General features: G+C 39.2%; 1 protein-coding gene and 1 pseudogene across 2 annotated transcripts in view; one reads left to right on the top strand and one right to left on the bottom strand.

The window, feature by feature from the left end:
* Rsbn1 (round spermatid basic protein 1) overlaps nucleotides 1-25,505 on the bottom strand; it is a 53,905-nt gene that overhangs the window by 21,760 nt on the left and 6,640 nt on the right. For both annotated transcript variants that reach the window (XM_052730276.1, XM_052730277.1), the window contains exon 2: nucleotides 17,121-17,794. In XM_052730276.1, the coding sequence (XP_052586236.1) occupies nucleotides 17,121-17,794 (674 nt within the window). The remainder of the gene's footprint in view (nucleotides 1-17,120; nucleotides 17,795-25,505) is intronic.
* LOC128105282 (60S ribosomal protein L29-like) lies at nucleotides 4,419-5,046 on the top strand (annotated as a pseudogene).

Raw genomic sequence — 25,505 nt, 5'->3', positions numbered from 1 at the left:
TTAATCCCAGCACTCGGGAGGCAGAGGTAGGTGGATCTCTGTGAGTTCGAGGCCAGCCTGGTCTACAAAGCGAGTTCCAGGAAAGGCGCAAAGCTACACAGAGAAACCCTGTCTCGAAAAACCAAAAAAAAAAAAAGAATTAAGTCTAGAGAGATGAATCAGTGGTTAAGAGTACTAACTGCTCTTCCAGAGGACCCATATTTGTTGTAAGCACGTACTCAGAAGCTTACAACTCTCTGTAATGGGGATGTGGCACCCATTTCTGGCCTCTACAAGCAACACATGGTGCACAAACACAATTCATTATTAGAAAGTCTAATTTATAGTTAATAGGACTTGAAAGAATATAGAGAAACAAAGGTCCAAAACACTAAAGGGGGAAAGGAACATTTGAGGAACGACCAGTAAATAAACTGTCAAAGAGCTGGGCTGTAAATGTATATATAGGCCCAGCCAGAAAAACAGCTGATTGGAGCCTGCATGGGACAGGAGGCCCTCTCCATGTGGGAGACAGTTGTGTAGTTTGATCTGTCTGAAGGGCCCCTGGCAGTGGGACCCGGATCTATCCCTAAGGCATGAGCTGGCTTTCTGGAGCCCATTACCTGTGGTCAGACACCTTGCTCAGCCTTGATGCAGGGAAGAGGGGCTTGGCTTGGTCCTGCCTCAACTTGATGTACCAAGCTTTGTTGACTCCTCATGGGAAGCCTTGCCCTTTTGGAGGAGTAGATGGGGGAAGGGGGAGGACGGGAGGAAGGATGGAAGGGGAAACTGTGGTTAGTATGTAAAAGCGAATAAAAAATTAAGAAAAGAAAAGAAGGGGTTGGGGATTTAGCTCAGTGGTAGAGCGCTTGACTAGCAAGCGCAAGGCCCTGGGTTCGGTCCTCAACTCCAGAAAAAAAAAGAAAGAAAAAAAAAAAAAAAAAAAAAAAAAAAAGAAAAGAAAAACAGCTGAGTCAGGAGGGCCATACAGAGAAAGAGGAAAGAGAAGAAAGCGGCTAAGCTGCAGCAGAAGACAACTACAATAACCTAAGAATAACATTTCAGCCGGGCGGTGGTGGCGCACGCCTTTAATCCCAGCACTCGGGAGGCAGAGCCAGGCGGATCTCTGTGAGTTCGAGGCCAGCCTGGACTACCAAGTGAGTCCCAGGAAAGGCGCAAAGCTACACAGAGAAACCCTGCCTCGAAAAACCAAAAAAAAAAAAAAAAAAAAAGAATAACATTTCAAAACAGTCAAGAAAAATCACCCAGAACACACCTTTACTAAAGACCTGGTTGAAGAAGTTAACAAATGGCTGATAAGGAAGAAAACCTAAGCTGTTAACTCAGACCAGACACTGGCAAACTCCAACCCACAGACCTAACCCAGGACTGCCCAGTTGGACGGGAAAACATCCTACCCACTCATATCTACTAACATATAATGGCAAAATCAAGTAGTAAGTACTTGAGATAGAGGTGGATACTATGCAGTCCTTTGTATTAAAAGTTTATACACCCCAATTTAGATAGAGGCAGTATGGTCCTAAAATACTATGCAGTCCTTCTTAGAAAAAAGTTCACCATCTGGGTGAGATGGTGCACACCTTTAGTCCCAGCACTAGGGAGACAGAGGCAGGTGAATCTCTGAATTTGAGGCTAGCCTGGTCTACAGAGTGAGTTCCAGGGCTACATAGTGAAATCCTGTCAAGAAAAAAAAAAAAAAAAAAGTAAAGAAGAGAAGGAGGAAGAGGAAAGAAAAATTTACCTACTCCTTGCATCTGTAGTTCCTGTTCTAGTGGAAACCTATGAAATTTAGATCAACAGCTGTGGATCCTGCGTAGGACTGGACTAGGCCCTCTGCATAGCGAGACAGTTGTAGCTTGATCTGGGAGTAGGATCAAAATCCATCCCTGGTACATGAGCCCACTACTTATGGGGGAACACCTCACACAGCCTTGAGGCAGGGGGAGGGGCTTGGACCTGCCTCTACTAAATGTACCTCCCCTTGGAAGGCCTTACCTTCTTGTAGGAGGGAATGAGGGGTGGGGTGGGAGGAGGGAAGAGTGGGATCTTTGATTGGTATGTAAAATAAATAAAAATTTCTTAATTAAAATAAATACATAAAAATAAAAATTTACCTAGCCCACTCACATGAGAAATCAGGCAGTGTGTTTAAATATAAACTCTGTATCATTCACTGCAGTGTATCTATAATGCAACATGCCTCACATAAATACTTGTTGAATTTATATATGCTAAGGCTAGAAATAGAGTAATCAACCATTATACTCTAGAAAAAAAAAAGAGAGAAAAGAGAAGAGCTGTTGATCAACACTGTCACTTGCATTAAAATTTCTAATAAATGCAATTTTTGTTATTTAAATAATTAGTAACACAAGTCAGACATGAACAGCATTTATAAGCACAGTCAACATGCACCAACTGTGTGAATCTGATGCCAAACAAGCAAACCTAATTATTCCCAAGTATTCTGTATTTCTTCTTTTTAGTGAGAATTTCCTGGGCACATGGCCAGTGAGCTAGGCTCCCTGGCAGCTAAGTATACCCTGTGATTAAGTTATAGCCAATAGAACACAAGTTAGAAGTACAATTTTCATAAGGAACCATCTTGTCTTTCACTTCCTCTTTCTTTGCTAGCAGAATCCTGGGTGATATAGAGCCAGACGCATCCAAGCATATAATAAGGAAGGAATAGCCAAACTTTAAGACAGAAGGAACTAGGATCCTGGATAAAGTGAAACAGTGTTGCTAAACTCTGGACTGTCATAGAAGAAAACTTCCTTTCCTAGCCACCAATCTGGATTCTCTTTGTTATGGTAATTTTAGTTGCATAAGTGAAAATGGCATATTATATAGCCTGACCTGTACTAAAGAAAAAAGTCTACCACTACACTACAGCCAAGAGAATAATCATGGTGATATTTTGCAAACCATACAAGTGAGAAAAGTACAACTTAAAGTGTATTTTAAAATATTAATAAAAGATTAAAGGAGAACACAACAGTCTTCAAATACTTTGAGTCCAAAGGTTTGTCCCTCAAAAAGTGCTAAATGCTCAGTCTTAGTGTGGTGATGCTGGGCTATGGTGGAACTTAGTGGAGATAATTAGAACACTGGAACATCACCTTAGAGAGTACCACAGTCACGGAAAGTTGACAGACAAGACACAGAAAGTTCCTAAGAGACTGATAAAAGTGAGCTGGCACCTCTTCTGAATCCCTCTGCCACATGGCCACAGACCATACTCACCTAGAACAGAGCCAGACGTATGCCAGTGACATGCTGTTGAATACCTAGTATACTGAACGAAAAATAAACCTTTTGTCTTTATAATGTACCTGGATTTTGCTAGCTTATAACAGCAACAAAAAATAGACTAAAAATTTTAGCACAAGGGAGTAGATTTATATAATCTTAAACAAAGAGTAAGAATTATAAATTTTAAACCTATTCCTGACTCCTTAAAGCTTATAGTCTAGTAAGGAAAGACATAAACTAATCTAAAATACTTAATTCAAACTGTAAGGTCTTCAGAATAGAAAATGGGACACTATGATAGAGTATGAAATCTCAATCCAGAGTATAAAATGTCCCTCAAAGTAACATTAAGCTAAAATATGAGAATAAGTTTAGAAAGAGACAAAAATATATTAAGAACTACTCTCTCCAAGGTGTGTGTGTGTGTGTGTGTGTGTGTGTGTGTGTGTTTGTGTGTCAACAGGCATAGTGGTTCTCACCTTTAATCCTAGCACTTGCAAGGCAGAGGCAGGTGAGTTTGAGTCCATGATGGTCTACAGAGTAAAGTCCAGGACAGCCAGAGCTACAGAGAGAAACCCTGGCAAAAACAAAACAAACAAACCAACAAACAAAAAACAACTTGGTAGCTCCCAGCTTGCCTCTGTATTTGTTTAGAGTTGGGAGTCTTACTGTATGTCCAGGCTGACCTCCAATTCTAGAGCCCAAGACCCTACCTCAAGCACCCACACAGAACTACAGTACGTGTCTTCACGGAAAACCATGCTTGTCAGGTTGCTTGGTTTTTGTGGGGTTTGGGGGTTTTTTTTGGTTTTTTGAGACAGGGCTTCTCTGTGAAACAGTACTGGCTGTCCTGGAACTCACTCTGCAGGCCTCTAACTCACAGAGATCCACTTGCCTCTGCCTCCCTAATGCTGGGATTAAAGACATGCACCACTACCACTCAGCTAATGCTTGTCAGTTTTTAAAGCAGGGTCTCATATAACCCAAGATGGCCTGGAACTCCCAAGATGTATTTGAAGATCACCTTGAACTTCTGGTCCTCCTGCCTCCACCTCCTAGTGCTGGGATTGCAGGTGTATGCCACCATACCTAGTTAACAGTGCTGAGATCCAACCCAGGGCTTTGCATGCTAGGCAAGCCTTCTACCACATGGGTTTACATCCTCAAACTCCCATATTTGTCTTTTTGCTTCTATTTTATTTGTTTAGTGTTCGGAGAAGCGGGGGAGGGGAGGGGGGGCAATTAGGAGGATTCTATAACATTCTGAGTAAGAAACTACTCAAAAGAGGAGAACTGATGCTTTTTCTCTTCCGGTCCCAGGCGCTTAGGGAGCCGCCGGTTACCGTTCCGACATGGCCAAGTCCAAGAACCATGCCACACACAACCAATCGCGAAAACGGCACAGAAATGGCATCAAGAAACCCCGGTCACAAAGATACAAATCTCTTAAGGGGGTGGACCCTAAGTTCCTGAGCAATAGGGCGCTTTGCCAAGAAGCACAAGAAAGGCCTGAAGAAGATGCAGGCCAACAATGCAAAGGCAGTGAGTGCGTGTGCAGAGGCCAAGGCCCTTGTGAAGCCCAAAGTGGTTAAGCCCAAGAGCCTCAGTCGCAAGCTCAGTCATCTTGCTTTCATCGCTCACCCCCCAAGCTCGGGAAGCAGATTAGAAGCTACATGGCCAAGGGTGGTAGGCTCGGCCAAACCAAAGCCCAAGGTTCAAACCAATGCAGAGGCCTCAACTCCAGCTCAGGCTCCCAAAGGTGCCCAGGCCCCTGTGAAGGCCCCATAGAAAAGGTTTCTGTCTGCCAATGTGAAGACAGATAGACTGGTGTGACACACCTGCACAGTTTGCAGATGATCAGGACCCCATGCTGTTTTTACAAATAAACTTGAAGCAGGATCTGTTTAAAAAAAAAAAAAAACAGGTGAACGGATCTTAGATGGGGTTGAGAGAAAAGCAATATAGAAAAAACCAAGGAGATTAAACTATCAGACTTAGAAAAAGAGTAGACCTGACAGAAAACAGGGAAAAGTATCAAGAATTACTACCAATTTGTATCCTTTGCAACCAGATAGAAAAAAAAAATTACTTATTCACTCTTCTAGAAGGGAAGTTTAGGTGGGAAGATGGTATCTTCTGTCTTGGACACCATGAATTTGAAGCATGGGACAGGTTGGGTAAACACCCCAAAGGTGTGCAGGTTCTGAATTCTCGGAATCTGTCAATGTCAACTGACTATAAAGTATGACTAAATAAGGACACTGAGATGGATTATCCAAGTAGACACCAGACTGAGGCAGAGGAGATGGGACTAGAAAGAAAAATCACCTCCCCTCTCTTCCACAGTCAGCTCCAAGAGTCCTAAGAGAGTGCTGTAAGATATTCTAACTCCCTGGCAAAAAAAAATGTAATGGTTCTTAGCTAAAGAAATTAAAAGTCCCAGAGGAAAAACCCTGATAATTGGAGCTTTGCTCAGAATGCTATGGACTCCTTACTGAGTCACAGACTGGGAAGTCCCACTTATGTGACTGCAGTTTCATGGTAACTCATGTTTACATATGAACAGAACACCAGATCACTTTAAAAGAAAACCTGTAATAGAAATAGATCAAGACAAACAGAATTTGTAGTAAGAAAGCATAAGAGAAAATGTGATTAATTTAATAATTAAAATAATTTCAACAGAGGAATAAGAGAGGGCATTACATTCATGACAGAATAACAGAAAGCTATTTTAAAAGCAACAGCAAACAAAAAACGAACCTTCTCAAAACCATTTTAGCTAAAATTTATCTACAATACAAGAAGAAGAAAATTATATAATAAAAGAAAAAAATTAGAGGACCAACCTGAGCCCAAGAGATTAAAAACAGCCACAGCAATATAACAAGTCCCCACTCAAAAAAGGAAATTAACCGGGCGGTGGTGGCACACGCCTTTAATCCCAGCACTTGGGAGGCAGAGACAGGAGGATCTCTGTGAGTTTGAGGACAGCCTGGTCTACAGAGTGAGTTCCAGGACAGCCTCCAAAGCTACACAAAGAAACCCTGTCTCGGAGGGGAAAAAAAAGGAAATTAAAGCTAAGAAGATGCTCCAAGAATAAAGACACTTGACACCAGGCCTAATGGGCTGAGTTCAAGGCCCAGGACCCACATGATAGAAGGAAAAAATTCTTATTCCCCTAAATTGTCCTTTGACCTCCACATACACGTGCCATATATGTGTTTATGCATGTAACCAATGTAATAAAAATGTTAAAAAAAAATTAAATAAATTAAACCATCAATTGGGAGAGCTAACAAACAATAAAAACTTCAGCAAAAAAAAGTACAATGAAGGCTGAGGGAAGGAAATGAACTCAGAATGAAAGCTGGCAGCGCTGCTCAGTGGTAGAACACACTTGCCTAGCATACCTAAGAGTCGGCACTTGATCCCCAGCAGAAAAGAGTGAATGGGGGGGTGAAGAGGGAGAAGGGAAAAAGAAAGGAGGGATAAATGGGAGTGGGGAAGATAACGGGAGGGGGGGAAGGGGAGGGAAGGAAAAAGAAAAGAAATAATAGAAAATGTACTCAAATGGAGTAATATATATTTCCATATAGAAAAGGCAGAGGGGGGGCTGGAGAGATGGCTCAGAGGTTAAGAGCACTGACTGCTCTTCCAGAGGTCCTGAGTTCAATTCCCAGCACCCACATGGTGGCTCACAACCATCTGTAATGAGATCTGGCACCCTCTTCTGTATACATAATAAATAAATAAATCTTAAAAAAAAAAAGAAAAGGCAGAGGGAACAGAGTTCAACTGCACTGATGCAGTTTCACTTCTTGGGTTACATGATATGAATCCAGCTGTTTGTGACTTATTTATATTCCTTTATATGCCTGATACATTTCATAGTAAATAAAAAAATTCATCTCAAAGCATATTACCCTTAATATTCTCAATTTTTATAAGAAATGTTGAAAACTTCAAATTTAGAGGGAGGATAGTAGGAAGAGAAAATCCCCAAAAGGAACAGAAATAACGACAACATTGGATTCCTCAACCACAACACTTACTGGAACAGTGAAACTGAAGAAAATTACCTCTAATCTAGAACTCCATACCTATCTGAACTACCAACCAAATGGCATAGAACAAAGACTTCCTACGTGTGAGGTCTTATTTGAATCCCAACAGCAGTTGAAAAAAAAAATCTTAGAAAAGAAAAATGTCAGTAGAAATCCCAGGATATACATGTGAATAGACATTCAATTACTACAACACAGAAACACAGAAACATTCTAGAACAGTCAATGCCCAAGAACAAGAGAATTGTAACATTCGATGCCGTTAACACAGAGAGGCTGACAATCAATGAACTAGAGTTTTAAGCATATTCTTATATAATGTTGTTGAACCAAAACTAGGATTCTAAGAATGCATGTGATATAGTAGTACAAGTTACATGTTATTTTATGTTCATGCTGTGGTGAATGCTCTGTTTCTCTCTTGCCTAACGTGACCTGGGGCAAGTGGACTACCCAGAATCTATAGTAAACCTCTGAACCTATTGCATGTTTAGGGTGGTATATCAAATTCAGGCCTTCTGTCTAAAGAAATGAGGATTATCAGAGGCTATTTTTTTCCTCACTGGTTACCAAAAACTCAAGGTCAGGCTCCCAGAACCAGAGTGATAGACATGATGATATAAACTGGACATGAGTCAGACAAGAGTCACCAGGGGAACTACCAGTATAAACAAGTTTCTAAGGTGATAGACATTGGGCCATCTACTAGATTAAAAATACACCATGAAAAGCACAGTGTGACCACCGATCTCTCTCTCTCTCCTCTCTCCTCTCCCCTCTCCCCTCTCCTCCCCTCTCTCCCCTCTCCCCCTCTCCCCCCTCTCCCCCCTCTCCCCCTCTCCCCCTCTCCTCTCTCTCTCTCTCTCTCTCTCTCTTTCTCTCTCTCTCTCTCTCTCTCTCTCTCTCTCTCTTCTACAGTAGATCAGGTTGCTAGTCACTCTGGTACTAGAACCCAAATTTAACTGCAGATTCTCAAAATACACATCATAGCAAAGTAGGGATTAGTGAAAATTATAAACTACAAATTCAAGACAAAGATTTGCTTTTAGGAAAAGAAAAACTTGTCTTTTTAAGGATACATACAAAGCAGCAATTCATTTACATAACTTATCCCCTTTTCATATAAAACGGAGGAAGCAAAGGTTGGAGAAGTGGGGATGACTTATTATTACTGAAGATCCCGAGCAAATGGGTAGTTTCTGTTTGGAATGATGGAAAAAATCTCTGTAAACGGACAGTGCTGATGATTATATAACATTCCAAATGTAATTAATTTCACAGAATCACAGACTTTAAATGGTCAAAATGGCAAAGCTTATATTATGCATATTTAAAACAAAACAACAGAGGCTCAAGAAATAGGTGAGTTAATGGAGTGCTTGCCTAGCATGCATGAAATCCTAGGCTCGGCCTGTCCTAGCATTCAGAAAGTAGACAGAAGGGTAAGAAGTTCAAGGTCATCTCCAGCTACATAGGGAGTTGAAGGACAGTCTGTGAAGCATGAGACCCTGTCTCAAAAGAATAAATACAAAGAGAAGCAGGCTGAGGGTCAGAATCCAGAACACAAATAGGCAAAATAGTTCATGCAGAATGCAAGTATCTTCTCTGAGAGACTGAGAGGGGAAGAAGGACCGAGAGATGACTCAGTCAATACAGTGTTTGCTACACAAGAACAAGTACCTGACCTCAGAGCCCCCAGACTCTGTAATCCCAGTGCTGGCAAGGAGACAGGTGACTCCTAGAGTTAGTTCACTGGCTGCCCAGTCTAGCAAAATTAGTGAGCTCCTAGGTTCAGTGAGAGATCTTGTCTCAAAAATAAGACGGAGAATGACTGAGGAACACACGTGATGTTGACTTCTGACCTACACACACATATTCAAGCACATACACACACACACACACACACACACACACACACACACACACACACACACACACACACACACACACACATAACTAACAACAAATTTTCAGTCTTGAAGAACAGGCAATAGGCAAATAAGCTGACTTTCCTAAGCAATGCTGCAGGTCTTCACAAAACCTTATAAAGAGATAAAGTGAGATAAAGTCCCAAGTTACCAACCCAGAAAGATATTTTAGAATAATTTTATACAATATAGATGTTAGATAAGATATGTCTCAGTTAAGATGTTACGAAATTCTAAGACTGTACCTACAGAGCAAATGAAAAGAATTACAATATGGTAGGTAATATGTGATATAAAACAATGCCTCTTCAATTCCCTTGATTACAGACACTGAACCATTTGGGGCACTTATCTCAGACTTACTCCAGATCTAATGAATAGGAATCTCCAAAAGAATCTGAGAGTATGACATTTTCAATGAAAGCAAGAAACCAGCTGAGTTCTATCACTTCCCAAAGTATATTACAGCACAGTGGGTAGAGAAGAAACATGTCAGGAGTGTTGCAAGCAGGTTAAGTAAAGAGAACTGAGCAGAACAAAGTAAAGCTGCCATGAAAGCAGAATCGCATAATGGCAAGAGGGAAAACCCCACCTTGGTAAAATCAGAAGAAGACTGTGGAATTAACCATGCTTAGCAGGCACTCAAAGAACCTGTTATGTTTCTAACAGCCACAAAATATTAACCAATTATCTCTCAATGTACACACTGCTCTACATCAACATACATATGGTTCTTTAGGTTAGAAACTCAACATTGCAGTTATCCTATACCATTTCTGAAAATTAAATAAATCCCACTGTGTATCCAATACACACAACTTCTAAAACCATCCATTAAGACTCAGAAGAACACCAAGCTTGAAATGTACCATACTGAAAACCCTGTGTATAGGAGGGATGGACTGTCCATAGAACTTGTACTTCAGGGAGAAGCCTATTTAAGCTGATTGTTTAAAAAACAGAAAGGAAAAAAAAAGCCAGTAATCTTCCTAATCTTGTGACCTATGAGTAGAAAAACATTCTTTAAAACATCCCATGGAGACAAGCAGACAAGGAGAATTCTGGGAAGAGGAGGGCTGAGTCAGGAGATGCTGCTAGCCGTCACCATGAGAAGCAAGATGTAAAGATACTTGTAAGCCACAGCCACGTATCTGTATAGATTTATAGAAATGGGTTAATTTAAGATATAAGAGCTAGCAACCAAGAAGCCTGTCATGGCCATAGTTTAAAAATAAAAAACCAAAAATAAATAAATAAAATCCCATGGACAAGCACTGAGTGGGTCCAAGTGAGTCTACTACAAGCTGTACTGAGAACGAGAGGAAATAATCAAACCTGCTATGCATGCATTTTATTTTTGAAAGGCAGCAACTTCAAATATTTACTTTTCCCTTTTATACAGTGCACTAGTGCTTAGAGCTCTTCAAGGGTTTAGCTGTTTCCCAATTACATACCATTTTACTAATTCCACTCTTCATCACAATTATCAACATTTAAAAAATGTCAATATATTAATCAAAGGTTAGGGAGCTAACAAGCCTTACCCTAACCCATGATAGGGAAATAATTTCTTTGTTATTCTCTAAAACAAGACATTAAAGTTGGGTAATCCAATCCTACAAAATAGTACTATTTTTAAGAATACTACTAACTATAAAAGTAACATTTGCCAGTACTGCTACCCAAATAAAGTTTAAAAAGGTATGGTCTTACTCAGGCCAGTGACAGGGTAAAAAACATGTCTAACTACATTTTTTTTAAGTATGCCCTTCAGTGAGATTTTTGATCGTTAAGTACAGAAATACTTTGAGGAAAAAAAAAATACCAGAACTTAAAATATGAACATTTGCCTTGCAAAATATACATCCATTATCCTTCTTCATATATGCCCTTCAATCATTTAGTTGTTATAAAGTGAGCCAGCTCGGTGGCGTTTAAGCCAATTTTCATTTTAACCTCACTATATTGTTAGCTTGTCACTGTTTTCATGTGCAGGTCATAGACTGATTTTAAGACCTGTGGCCTCTAGAGTCAGCACCACTACCTGGGAGTGTTAGAAATGTAGGTTATACTGGGCTGGCTCAGAGGTCAAAAGCACTGGCTGCTCTTCCAGTGCTGGACCTGGGTTCCGTTCCCAGCACCCACATGGCAGCTCCGACCATCTTTAACTCCAGTTCTATGTTATTTCTCCATTAACTGATCTAAAGATTTCATAAACATTCAAACATTTTTGGTCCAAACTTGTACGTAGCCAATAACCAATTAAAAATTAGAAATTGAGTATTCCTAAAGAATTATAAAAACATCTTATCGTCTTAATAAATGCATGTTCTTTTAGAAATTCAAATTCACAAAGCTAGCCTTTAGCAGTTCCTAGGAGCTAAGTAATCAAACAAGGATCAGCTTGGAGTTCCAACGACATAATGAATTTACCTCCTGGAGTGTTAAAATATTTGAGGATTATAAAATGTTCAAAAACAACTTATACGCCGGGCGGTGGTGGCACACGCCTTTAATCCCAGCACTCGGGAGGCAGAGGCAGGCGGATCTCTGCGAGTTCGAGGCCAGCCTGGGCTACAGAGTGAGTTCCAGGAAAGGCGCAAAGCTACACAGAGAAACCCTGTCTCGAAAAACCTAAAAAAAAAAAACCTTACACAAGGATCCTAGCTTGACCCAACACAATAATTTAAAAACATAAAAGTAACAGAAGCTCTCACTTTACTTACACAAAATAAGCCTACAGTTTACTTCATGAGCTCAAGTTCTCAGGGGAGAAAAAAGAGGTGCCTGTGTTAAGTTAAAGATTCTAAAAGGCTAACTGACTGCTAAGAATCCTGTGATTGTGGCGATCTGGAATGAGGAGGGTTCCCAAACTACCTTGGGATATCTTGAGCCTACTTATGGTAGCTATTTATTGTCCACCTCTGTTTAACCTACCATCCTTAACATTTATTAAGTAAATCCTTCCTGGAATGTGTTGTTTATGTTAACAACATCCTCCTGCTAGAGAACAAAATTTTCAAGCAGAGCTTAGTGAGTCCTCATGTGCACAAAATCATCTGAGGAATCTTCAGACATGCAGATTTTGACTTGGAAAATCTCAATAAAAGCAAGAGCATACGTTTCTAACAAGCACTGTGGTGATGCCAAAAACACTCAAGCACATTTTGATAGCAAGGTTCTAAAGAAAAGCTATAATTTACAATACTTAAAAGCCACCACCACCATCACCACCACCTCCCCAGTGTTTTGCAAAGTACTGTCTTGAAATGTTTCCAATTAAATTCATAACTCATACACCTAACACTTTTCCATCTTTATCTTACTTGACCCATCATACACTGTATCATTTTTTAAAGATCTGTTTATGTGTGTCTGTGAGTGCATGTGCACATGTACAGTGTGTATGCCTCTTCATATGCAAAGGCTGGAAGAGGGCATCAGATCTCTGAGCTGAAGTTACAAATGTTTGCAAGACCCTCAGCTAGTTAAATGGGGATTAGGATCCAAACTCCAGGCCTCATGACTGCATAGCAAGTGTTTATAACTACTGAGCCATCTCACCTGCACTATGTTATAATTTTTAATCACACCACTATTGTTAAAATCTAGGAAATACATCTAGTCTGCCTTCCTTTTTTGGTCTCTTCCCAAATTCTCACACTTACATGAAGGTATATTAGACCTTTACCTTCACCTCTTCCTCATTCTACTACCATCTCTGGTTTGCCTACATGTTAATTAATCCAAAACCTGCATTTCCCAAGATCTACATATGAAGCTACTAAGAAATCTTTCTAAATATAAGCCCAAATATACACCTCCAATTCAAAATATCTCCAACAGCTGAAGCCTACAGGCTCCATAGAAGAGCACCTGCCAAGCACACACAAAGTCCTGGTTTCAATCTCCATCACTAAAGATGGGGTGGAGGTAAGGAGTACATCAAAAGATCTCTTAAATACCACAGCACCCCTGTTGTAGAATATTTGTTTACACTGTGAAGATGTGTCTGTCAAGGTGCCTTCTGATTGGTTTAATAAAGAGCTGAATGGCCAATAGCTAGGCAGAAGGAGATTAGGAGGGACTTCCAAGGACAGAGAGTTCTTTGGGAAGAAGAAATGGGGAGACACCAGGAGACACAGAGAGGAAACAGGAGGTGCAAAATGGAAGAGAGGTAATGCCAATGTGATAAAATGTAGATTAATATAAATGGGTTAATTTAAGTTATATGAGCTAGTTAGGAACAAGCCTAAGCTATAGGCGGAGCTTTCATAACTATTAAGAAGTCTCTGCGTCATTATTTGGGAACTGAATAGTGGGACAGAAATAGTTACACACCCCCAACCCTTACCAGACACCAGCTTTTTCAACCCCATATTAACTTTCCATATCACCATAATCTTTCTATTTCTCTAAGCCACATCTTAAAACTAGCCCTCTTTCACTAAACCTAGTTAAGTTCCATTTAATAATTTCTCAAACCTCATTCTTTTCTTCAAAACTGCTATCAGTTTGGACATTGAACTTTTCTCTCTAGTTACTATAGTAACCTAATCAGTTTTCTTGCTTCCAAACTTACTTTCTCCCTCATTTTCCTTCTCTACCTTACCCTTTAATCTTTCCAAGTATCATTAGTTGTACTGCCCCTATTAAAAGTCACTAATAATACCCACTACCTTTAGAAAAAGATTTTTAGGATATCACATAAAACTCTTCACACTTTTGACCACCCCTCAGTCTTATTCTCTCTCCCTCTTTTCTCACTCTAGCCACCCTTAACAATCAGAAGGCCCTTCTGCTTCATCAAGCCGTTTGCAGCTCCCTGGATGTGGCACATTCTCAAGACTATATATCTGCATAGGCTAAAATTCCTTTTGATTAACAGTGACTATATAAAGTTAAGTACTGATCAGCTTTTGAGAGCCTCCTCAAACATAACATGCCTTAAAACGCCTTCTTAAATCACCACAAACTCTGCTCCTCAACAACAGGGTTTCCCCTGTGCACACCTCTATTCTTCAACTGTTTTGTAATTGCTACTTTACTCATTTCCCTACTAGGCTAAACTTACCAGTTAGTCCTTTTAAGAACGGAGTGTCCAAGGGCTGGAGAGATGGTTCAGTGATTAAGAACACTGACTGTTCTTCCAGTGGATCTGGGTTCAGTTCCCAGCACCCACATGGCAGCTTATAACTGCCTGTAACTCTACCTCCAGGGGATCCGACACCCTCACACAGACATACATGCAGGCAAAACACCAATGCACATAAAATAAAAATAAATAAATCATTTAAAAAAGAAGAATAGAGTGTCCAGTACCTGGTAGATGCTCAATAAAAGCTGAAACCTATCTTGAAATACTGTCATGGATAATTATTATGGCTACATGTTTAGACTATGAACATACATACATACGTACATACACACACACACACACACACACACACACACACACACGAAACAAACAAAAAGAAATCCCAATTTTTATTTGACTTTATTTATCATTTAAGAGGTTCCTAAGACTACAAAACACAGATTTCCAAAAATCCCAAATGTTCAATTAATTCCCATAATCTAAGCATATTTGTTTAAAGAATATTAAAAACAAAGCTTCACCTACTTTAAGCTGAGACACAACTTCATAACCACAATGTTATACAATAAAAGCACCAATCTCTTCCCCAGTGCTCACAGTAAGGAGTCAGATGGCCTCGGTTTCCATCTTGACTCTTCTACTTACTAAATGGATGACTCTGTATAATAAATGAACAGTTTCTTCAATGGACAGCAGAGATAGATTGCTTTTACCTACCTCCTGGTTGTTTCAAATATTCAGATATAAATGTAAAAACATTTTTACACGCCATGAATAAATGTGAACTAATGTGTTAGCTTCCACCTCCACATCCATCAAAGATTTTACAAATGCAAATTTCAAGTTTCATGGGCTATACAAAACTTAAGTTCCTGAAGACCAAGAGCAACAAGACCCACAGTCTTCAATTCTCCTATGTGGCTAAAGTAGTAATATCTAATTCCATAATAATCTAACATATTCTTTGAGAGTACTTATTATATAAACCACAAAGTGAATCTCAAGGTAAGTTGTTGGTACAGTCATTTAAATATTAGCTCCATTTAAAAAATTAATTGGAGGACAAAAATCAGCAGGGAATACCATTTTGAGATGTCTTTAGTCTGAGAACTTACTGTCTGTTGACATACAAACTCAATCTATAGACTAATATGAAAGTTAAAAAGTCACCTTTACAAAACCGCACCTCCCCCAAAATTTCTGACTTATTTTTCAGATATGCTTGCTGGTCTGTCAAAATAGAAAATTTATTTCTCTAATCTAAAAAAAGTGATGGAACATGTAAGTAAAATCCGCTCTCAGCAACACCTTTCTTTGTAACTACAGACTAGATTAGAGCTATTTCTCGTCTCTTCTACAGGATTTATAAAAGTAGGGTTCTTGAACTTTCAACGAGCAAAGCTCCTTTAAAAAAGAAAAAGAAAGGAAAATCTACTACAAAAGTCTGTACTTTGGTACCTGATTGTGGTAATAAGGCCAAAATCCAAGACGAAGCCTTTTACTGCACATCCAGTTCCAACATCTTGGGCAGACTCATCTTGCGACCTCTCCAGATTAGCTGCTTCTGCTCTCTCTACTGCAGAGAGAACTTCAATTAGAGAAATTCTGAAGTCCATAAACCTAAATTGGATACTCCCCTCGTTGGAGGCAAGGATGGTAGGACTCACTAAAAAATCCAAGCTAGCGGAGGGTTCAGGCAAGTCTAAGTGGCTTGAATCCACTATAAGTAAGCAGCTGAGAGTCGGATTATGGAACTTCATTTACCTCAAAAAAATTTTAAGGAAAAAGAATGGCAGTAAATCACTATAAAACCTGAAAAAGCAGACTACAAATCTGTAAAAAGTGAAACTTGAATCACAATATCTACAATATAGAACCTAGTACTGCCCATTCATATTCACAATCTTTCTGAGAAAAGCAAACAAAACAAAAAGTTTTAAAAACCTTCAGATTCAGCCGGGCGGTGGTGGCGCACGCCTTTAATCCCAGCACTCGGGAGGCAGAGCCAGGCGGACCTCTGTGAGTTCGAGGCCAGCCTGGGCTAACAAGTGAGTTCCAGGAAAAGGCGCAAAGCTACACAGAGAAACCCTGTCTCGAAAAACCAAAAAAAAAAAAAAAAAAAAAAAAAAACCTTCAGATTCATTAGTCTTTTTAATCTCTACAGTAACTCCACCGAAAGGAATGCTTGGCTAAAAACTGCTGAGAAAGGCACAGTTCCCTGCTGACTTAAGCCTAACTGCCCAAGCAAGGCTTTAGGAAATGCTTCACCTCCAACAGTGCACAAGCAGAAGGAGCAGCGGTAATGGCGGTCTCTTCAGTGACATTCCCAAGTCACACACATGGGTGTATTTCTGGGACAGACTACCAACAAGTTACTGGAAAAACTTAAGCAAAACCTGACAAATAAATAAGTCAATACCCTTAAGTGTTCTATTCTAGTATCAGAGTCTTAACTAACGTTACCCTGAGGCTATTACGTCTAAATCATATACTCTACACTAGTGTTACCCGAATGTGAAGTCTGGATTCATTTTCAAGCCGATATCTAGTAACTCACAATGATATATAAAGCATTTCTTCAAGCAAGTAGCAAGTCCTACACCAAAGATCTAGCAATTAGGAATTACAATTTGAAGAACAGACAGTCTGAAGTATTTTTATTACCAGGAATTTCTATAATGTGAGCAGGTGTGTGCTATGCAACACAATGAAGTTAATACTGTTGAGATACTGTATTTGCTATCCAATTGAACAATAATTTTGCCTTACCTGAGTGTGAAAATTTGAAATGGTGGTTGTTTCAATATCTTTCTTGCCCAAAATTTCCATTTTCACAGGAGTGTTGGGAAAATTAAAAGCAAAGTAGTCCAAGAAGTCTGGGAGATAAGCAGCCGCTCCATGCACTATTGCTAAAGCATAGTAGGCAGCATTTTTCTCATTTTCACTGAATGTCAAAGCAAGAAACTCCTCAGAAAATCTCTCCATCTCCATTGGAGACAAAAATGAGAGTTCGTCCATGTAAGCATGAAGGACAAGAGCACCACCATTGGACTGGTGTTCTTCATGAATAAAGTTGCTAAATTTAGTACCTGTTTTTAAGAAATTTCTGCGAATAGAGTGTTCTTGGTGCGTTGTGAAAGGTGTCTGCACTCCCTGGGGCACCCGATATTCTTGCATGCCCAAATTCAATCTGCACAGCTGCTCATCCTTCAGATACCTGAAGGACTCTTGATTAACTCCTGAAGTGCTATTTAGCTGTCCTTGGGTGAGAATTTCTTTGCTGATGCGGGTCAGGCCAGCACAGACGGTTTGCACTTCCTTATTGTACATTTTAAGGCGTCTTCCTCGCATGTCTTCTCGATGTTTCTTTTTCTTTTTCTTCTTTATTTTCTTCAAGACAAAATCATCAGCTCTCTGGGTTTTACCATTTTCATCTGCTGTTTCTGGCCACAATAATTAAAAATAAGTTAGTTGCTAGGACCAGTGTCAATATACATGTGTCTTAAGGTATTTGATCTAAAATTAAATAACTTCTTAACTTCTGAGAATTTGGCATTACATCTTTTATCATTAGAAACAAAAATGAGACAAAGATCTTAAAATACAGTAATATTCTGGGTCACATATTATACTAAAAAAAAAACAAACAAACCTGATAGTGAGGTACTACTGGACTATAGTTAAGTGGTATGTAACACTTACTTACTATGTGCAAAGCCATGGATTCAATCCCCAGCAACACGCGCGCGCGCGCGCGCGCGCGCACACACACACACACACACACACACACACACACACACCCCGAGGATATATTTAATATGACTCGTAATAAAGATAAAACATTGAAGTAGTGTGAAACACCATATGGAATATTTATTTGTTCAGTTACTCAAAATCTAAATTGAAGTCTGTTGTTTCACATTTTGTTGTCAGTCTATTAACTATTATAGTATACATAGATGAGCAAAAAAAAGACAAATTAAGCCATAAAACACTACTTTTACCTATCAAATTGGCTTTTTAAAATATATGTTGTCTTGCAAGGGTGGGGTAGGGGTAAAGGCAACTCAACTCTAGGAAATATAAACTGATGACACAGGCTGCCACTCCCATTCTCACGGAAGCCTATTCTACTGCTCGCCTCGTTGGCCCTACATTCTATTCTCCACCCCAAGTTTCTTGTTACTCCTAACCTTTTTTCCCCTTGTGTCTTCTACATTTTTGTCACCCCTTTTTCCTGCTGTCTCTTAAAAGTGATCATCCGTTTTCTTCAGAAAAGACAAACTTTACAATATCCTTTTGAGCCTGGTGTGGTAGCACACACCTGTAATTCAAGCATCTAGGAGGCTGACAAAGATTAAGAGTTGGAAGCTAGTCTGGGCTCTACAGCAAGACTCTCAAAAACAGAACTGAAACAGAAGCCCTTTTCTTCTCCCATGGGAAAAAGTGAAAAGAAAGGCAACACACAGACAGCAAGAAAACACAGAGGCAAACCCAGCAAATGGTGACAAGGTTTACTCTGCACCAGGTTCTGTACAGAGCACTCTTGACATAGCATTTCACTTTTACATCCTAGATGATGAAGTTATTCTCCATACTGTTTTATGGAGGAGCAAAGTGAAGTATAGAGAGTATACTTCTTGGGTAATTATATAGAGTATATAATAAGTACATTTTAAGTATATAATAAGTATATTACACTAAGTACAGAGAGTATATAATCTTGGGTAAGCTATTTTACCCAAGATTACACAGATAAATGATAACTAGAAAATCTTTAGACCCCAAAATGCTTAATCCTTATAAAAAATAAATAAAATTTTCACAAGTGATAATTTGGTGATATATACCACAAGCCTAGAAAATATTTATAAACTCCAGATCCAGAAAATACACTTCCAAGTCAAAGTTATCTAAGAAATGACTGGAAGATCTACAAAGATAGCCCTGACAGTATCTTTTAAAACAACAACAGTAGACTCCTCCGAAATGCCTAGCACAGTGATTAACTTCTGACAGTTACACACTGCAAATGTATCCTCAACCATTCTCGGTTGCAGAGTGGAGGAGCCAATGCTCACACTCCCCTCTTCTAGCAAGCCTGTACTGGTGACTTCTCCACCCAAGCTCTGCTAAGGCAACGCAGTGCTGCACTTGGCACCTTGGCACTTCCCACTCCACGTTCCACACATTTCCTCTCCGCCTCTCTCCTAGACTGTATGTAATCTGAGCTCAAGAGTAGATATTACCTTCTATTCCAGAGCACTTGCCCTGCATTTATTCTGATTCCATTTCTGATTCGACATTCATTCACCTGAATTCATTAAGAACGCACACACCATGTGCTGGGTACTCTGGACCACAGTGCTGACTGCAGCACAGACACCATCTTCTCTACTCTCTTGTGCCTTATAATCTAGTTGGAGACGATCAAACAGCTACAGTCCTATCACGTAGTAGAACGTTAAAAAGGCCGTCTGGCCGGGTGGTGGTGGCGCACGCCTTTAATCCCAGCACTCAGGAGGCAGAGCCAGGCGGATCTCTGTGAGTTCGAGGCCAGCCTGGGCTACCAAGTGAGTTCCAGGAAAGGCACAAAGCTACACAGAGAAACCCTGTCTCGAAAAACCAAAAAAAAAAAAAAAAAAAGGCCGTCTGGATGTTGGAGAAGGTCTTTTTCAGAGGTGAAATTTAGAATGAATTCTAAATAATAAAAGAGAGCTGGGCATTTGAAGAGCTAGGGGCGAATTTCTAAAGATAAGCAAAGGATCTAAAATCAGGGAACATTTGCTTCATTTGTGTATGTGCTGTATACAAAAAATACAAAAATATGCCGGGTGGTGGTGGCGGCGCATGCCTTTAATTCCTGCACTTGGGAGGGAAAGCCAGGTGGATCTCTGTGAGTTTGAGGCCAGCTTGATCTACAGAGCAAGATCCAGGACAGGCACCAAAACAATTATTATTGATAGTTACCAATGAATTGTAGGAAGATTATAAATGTTTATAGTTTCTGCCTATCTGTACTTTCTAATTTTCTATAATAAACATGTTAATGTTACAATTTAAAGACTGACTCATGTTTTTAATTAGCCTAAATTGACAAGCCCAATATAGAAAGACATCTTTTATTTAGTAGTTAGAAAATATACCTGGCCAAAAAAATAATAATAATAATTTTTGGGATTAAATAACTATAGTCCTAACTGATCTTCAAATATAGTCTAGCATTCCCTATATAGAATTTATCTACAAGCAACAATATTTCCAACATAAGCAATTCAGTTAAAATAGATACCCAGTTATAAAGAACTTACTTGGCATAATATGTAAATACTAACTAGTATAAAGACTCTCTATAAAACCACTTAAAAATTTTTCCAAATGACCATATACTACCACAGTTACGAAATTCAAAGAAAATATTTTAAAATGAAAGTCGAAGTCTTTAAAGTATATAAACAATGTACAATGTGTTTGAAACTTGCTTTTAAAGCAACAAAAAAACCCAGACATGGTGGTTCACCCTGGTGATTCCTGCACTGAAGAGGCACAGGCAGAGGGAACTGACCTCTAAGCCAGCCCGGAATACAGAGTCAGAATGAGAAATGCCCTCAAAAAAAAGGGAAAGGGTAGGAGACAATAAAAAGTCTCTTCATTTACAAGCATCACTTATGTAAATATACAACATACATAAAATCAAATTTCTTATACTGGTAACTGAAAACATAACCAATCTTTTACTCCATATACAACTAGATCATAATTCAAACACTCAAGTCATTTATATTTTGTACCAAATAAAACTAATTTAAATACTTTTCCTAATAGCAAACCAGCAATTTAGGCAATTTTCCTAAGGAACAAAATGTTACTCAATATAAAGGTTAAACCAACTTAAAAATACTCATCTAATTACCCCCTACTAAATCCTTTAGTAATTTCATGGTGGTGGGTATAAGAATATCTCTGAAAATATCAGGTTTTAAGTTTTAGAAGAGGTGTGCAAAAAATGAATTATGATCTAGATCTGCCACTGAAGGAAGTGCCTTGATTAATAGGCATTTTCTATATTACTATTTGCTTATCAGTGGTATTTCTACCTGGCCAAGTCTCTGTTGGTTTTAGCCAAAAACTCTTTTATTATTTAAAAAAAAAAAATTCAGTTAGTGTAACACAGCCTCAAAAAGAAAAGATGAAATGCATCTTAAATTAACTGTAATCTCACAAATCTCAATCTATCTCTTAGCTAATCCTGTTTTTCAAATGTAGACTCTTTTTCTCAGGCTGAGATACAGAAAGCCTGCCTTTCTTTGTAGATAAATTTGAGACCATTCATCTCCTATTTGCTAATGAATTTCCATGAACAAACAAAATTCATTCTTAAATTGCAGTAGTGACAACTAGCTGAGACTGGCCTAAGCATTCATAGCTGTTGGTTATTATATGAATGAAGTCAGCCACTGTTGCTGTAGGAGAAGAATGCCAGTTGCCTTGCTTTGAGTAAAAAACATTATTTAAAAGTCTACAAGAGAGAGGGAGGGGGGAGTCAATGCCCAAAGGCTTACTTCATGATCTTTCCACTTCTAGTACAGTGGTTTAGTTTTCCCACAGAAAATGCGTTCATGAAGTCACTTTCTGAGTTCTTTCTCCATAGTGTAAGAGCTCAAACTTCCTGTCTTCAGTTTCATTGTTGTTTTTTTATTGTTGTTGTTGTTGTGTGTATGTGCATGGCTGCCCTGTGGAGGTCAGAGGACAGCTCGATGGAGGGCGTCTCCTTCCAGCTTCATGTGTCTTCCAGGTTTCTGCTGCCATATCCTGTCTGCAGTGAGGGGTCTTGCTGGCCCCTCATGCTTGGTTTCTCTCGCTGTCTTCTTCGGCTGTTTTGTTTTTGCAGTGACAGCAATTCAACTTACCCTTCTTCCCATAGCTAGGCAGGTGTTCTAGCCCTCACATCAGTTCTGAACAGCAAAGAACCAAGCTACACTTCACCTATATTAAGGGAAGCTTTTACGTATCAAACTAAAACTCAATATACAGAAAGTATGTCGTACTACAGAAAAGACAGGGACATAGATCTGAACAAGCTGCTGGCTCTCTTTCAAAAGGTCATTACAGCTACACTTAGAATCCATCAAATTATCACCAAAGTCCTCCAATTAGCTGACACCGTCTATCATCAAATAGCCGCGTTAACATCACACTAGTCTAGTTTTCACTAAGGCAAAAAAAAAAAAAAAAACTTAGAAGAAGGGGGAAGTTACAGCTCACTGGTAGAATACTTGTCTAGCATTCAAAGTTCTGGGCTCAATTCCCAGTACCAGTATGCACACATGCACATGTGTGCAAGCACACAAACACACATGTACACATACACTTGTTGAAAACTATGTCTTAGGAAATATGGTACCTTCAATCCCTAACTATCATGGTAGATAAGAAAAGCAAACAATAATTGCTCATGTCTTATCATAAATTATCATAAAAAATAATTGCTCCTATCATAATCATAAAGAAAAAAGAACTAAAGTTGTGTTCTAAAAATTATTTTACTTTAATTCTTTCTTTTTGTTTTGGAGAAAGGACCTTGCAAAGTAGCTGGTTTTAAACTCAAGGTCGTTTTACCTCAGTCTCCCAAATGCCAGAAGTACTGGGGGAATAAATTCTTTGTGCTTCTCTTGAGGGTAGTTACAATTTTGTATAAAAACCTGATTTAAATGGAAACCGAAAAGCAGCTCCTTAAAGCCAAGGTTTTTTTTTTTTTTTTTGGAGTCGCTGTTTTTAACACTGTAAACACACACACACACACACACACACACACACACACACACACTCACACCTTTATGCTAAATAACAGCTAGCTAGGTAGAAACCCTGTTCTACCACTTCCTAAGATTTTTTTTTTCCACTGTAGGAGTAGTTTTGTTTGAAAAAGGGTCTCACTATTTACCCTGAACTGGCCTTAAACCTATCAGATGGCTCAGGCTGGCCTTGAATTCATGATCCTCTTGCCTTACCCTGCTGGATGCTACCATTACAGTTACACAAACACATCCAGCCTAAAATATCATGTTTTGGTTTTTTGGAGGGTTTTTTTTTTTTTTTTTGGTTTGGTTGGTTTTTTTTAAGTTTTCAACAAAACTGATAAGAAGCTATATGGATTTTCCATACACCCCCATTAACAGGTCCCACCACTGCCGTTCACTTGCTACCACTGAACACACTGACATATCTTCTTCACCCAGAACTCACAGTCCAAACTATGGTTCACTCTTGGTACTGTACATTCTTGCTTCAACAAATGTAAATGGCCAGGGCCTACCATTACAATATTCTAGTGGGCAGTTTAATGGCCCTAAAAATCCTGTGACCTGACTGTTCGTAAGTCCCTCCCTCCCTCCATCCTAATTACCAGCAACCACTGACCTTTTTCTATTATCTCCATGGGTTGGGCTTTTTCAGTGAGAACTCAATGCATAACATTCCACTGTGGATGTACCACAATTTGTCCATTTTAGCTAAGTTGTTTTCAATTTTTGGCAATTATGAATAAAGCTACTACAAATTTCTGTGTAGGTATACATTTCCAAATCCTTTGGGTAAATACCAAAAAGTATGTGAACTGCCATATCACATACAGTAAAACACTGCCAAATGGTCTTCCTAAGTAGCTGTAGCATTTTGCACTGCCACAATGAGGTAGCTTGGGCTTTTGCAAAACTAGTATCTCTGTACTTCACTGTTTCTCACTTATGAAATGGAGGAAGGGAGACAAGAGTATTTTCCTATAAAAATGTACAGAATAAATTAAAATGCATGTACAGTACCTGGCATATTAGACTATAACAAATAATAAATGTCAATTACTATTTTCACCCCCAAATGGTGGAAACATAAAGGCAGTGTGGCATTTACAAGCACGCAATAGCTCTATTGGCGAATGACTTGTTACACAAGTACGAGGAACTGAGTTCAAACCCCAACAAGCACCTAAAAAGGCCAACCACAGTGTCAAGTGCTGGAATCCCGACACTAGGGAGAACTCCTGGAGCTCACTGGCCAGCCAGTCTAATAGATGAACCCCAAGTCCCTGGGAGAGACTCTGTCTCAAAAACAAAGTGGAAGGCTCATGAAGAATGACTGCTGAGATAGACCTCTGGCCTCCACATGAACACGTACAAACACACACAGGGCAAGCTGAGGCTGGGTATTTACATGTCCTGTAATCCAGAACCCAAAGTAAGGCAGGAGAGTTGTGGGGGTCAAAGCTACCCTGGGCTATAGCACAATATCCTGCCTCAAAACAAAACCAAAACCAAAAGTACTCATCTGAATGCTTTACAGTTAAAACTGGGATAACTATCTCAGCTCTGATGCTTATTAGTATCTGGACAAACTCAGAAATCCCCTTAAACCTTTATTTTCTTGTCTTAAAATAGCATTAACACTCATGTTTATCTTAAGAGTCATTGCAAAGATTAAACAGAATGAACCTTTCATCACAGGTCTGACACACAAGTCTTTATCTTATCATTATCATAAAGGTTGGATAACATTCCTTGAAATACTTTTCAACAATTGGAATATCAGATTAAATCTAGAAATTACTGGCTCAGGGTATGGTATAGTATACCACAAATGCAACATAAAAGCGGAGAAAGTCTGAGGGAAAAAAAGATGACTCACTAAATGTCTAATAGGCGCTTGAATAAGATCCTAATAAATATTATCTCGTCTTAATCCAACATTCAGTCCAGTAGACACAGAAATTCTTTTTCAAAGATGGAAGCAGGATTTGAAACAAGATGTAACTTTTATTAGGTCACAAAGCTAGCAGCTGACAGTCAAAACTCAGACCCATCCAACTCCAAAATTCAGATTCTTCTACTACAGTACAGTACACTTTCTTCCTTTCCACCTCTTCTATCAACCTGTCCCTAAACACTCTGGCAGATTATTAACTAAGATTATCCAGTTACAATTAATGGACTTCAGATGCTCGCCTATGTGAGGTCCCAATAAAGAAAAGTATTACTACATTCACTACATATAATGCCTTTACAATTCATGATCACAAAGTTGGCATTATTATGTTATATGGAAGTTTTCATGCCTTACTGACAATATTTTCCTCTCTGGTGGATAGGGGAAAATTTTCTG

Source organism: Peromyscus californicus, unplaced genomic scaffold (genome assembly GCF_007827085.1).
Source record: "Peromyscus californicus insignis strain IS unplaced genomic scaffold, ASM782708v3 Scaffold_9__1_contigs__length_137607984, whole genome shotgun sequence".
In the NCBI taxonomy this organism is placed as follows: Eukaryota; Metazoa; Chordata; class Mammalia; order Rodentia; family Cricetidae; genus Peromyscus; species Peromyscus californicus.
The sequence above is the reverse complement of the archived record's forward strand: the minus strand, read 5'-3'. Positions and strand labels throughout refer to the sequence as shown.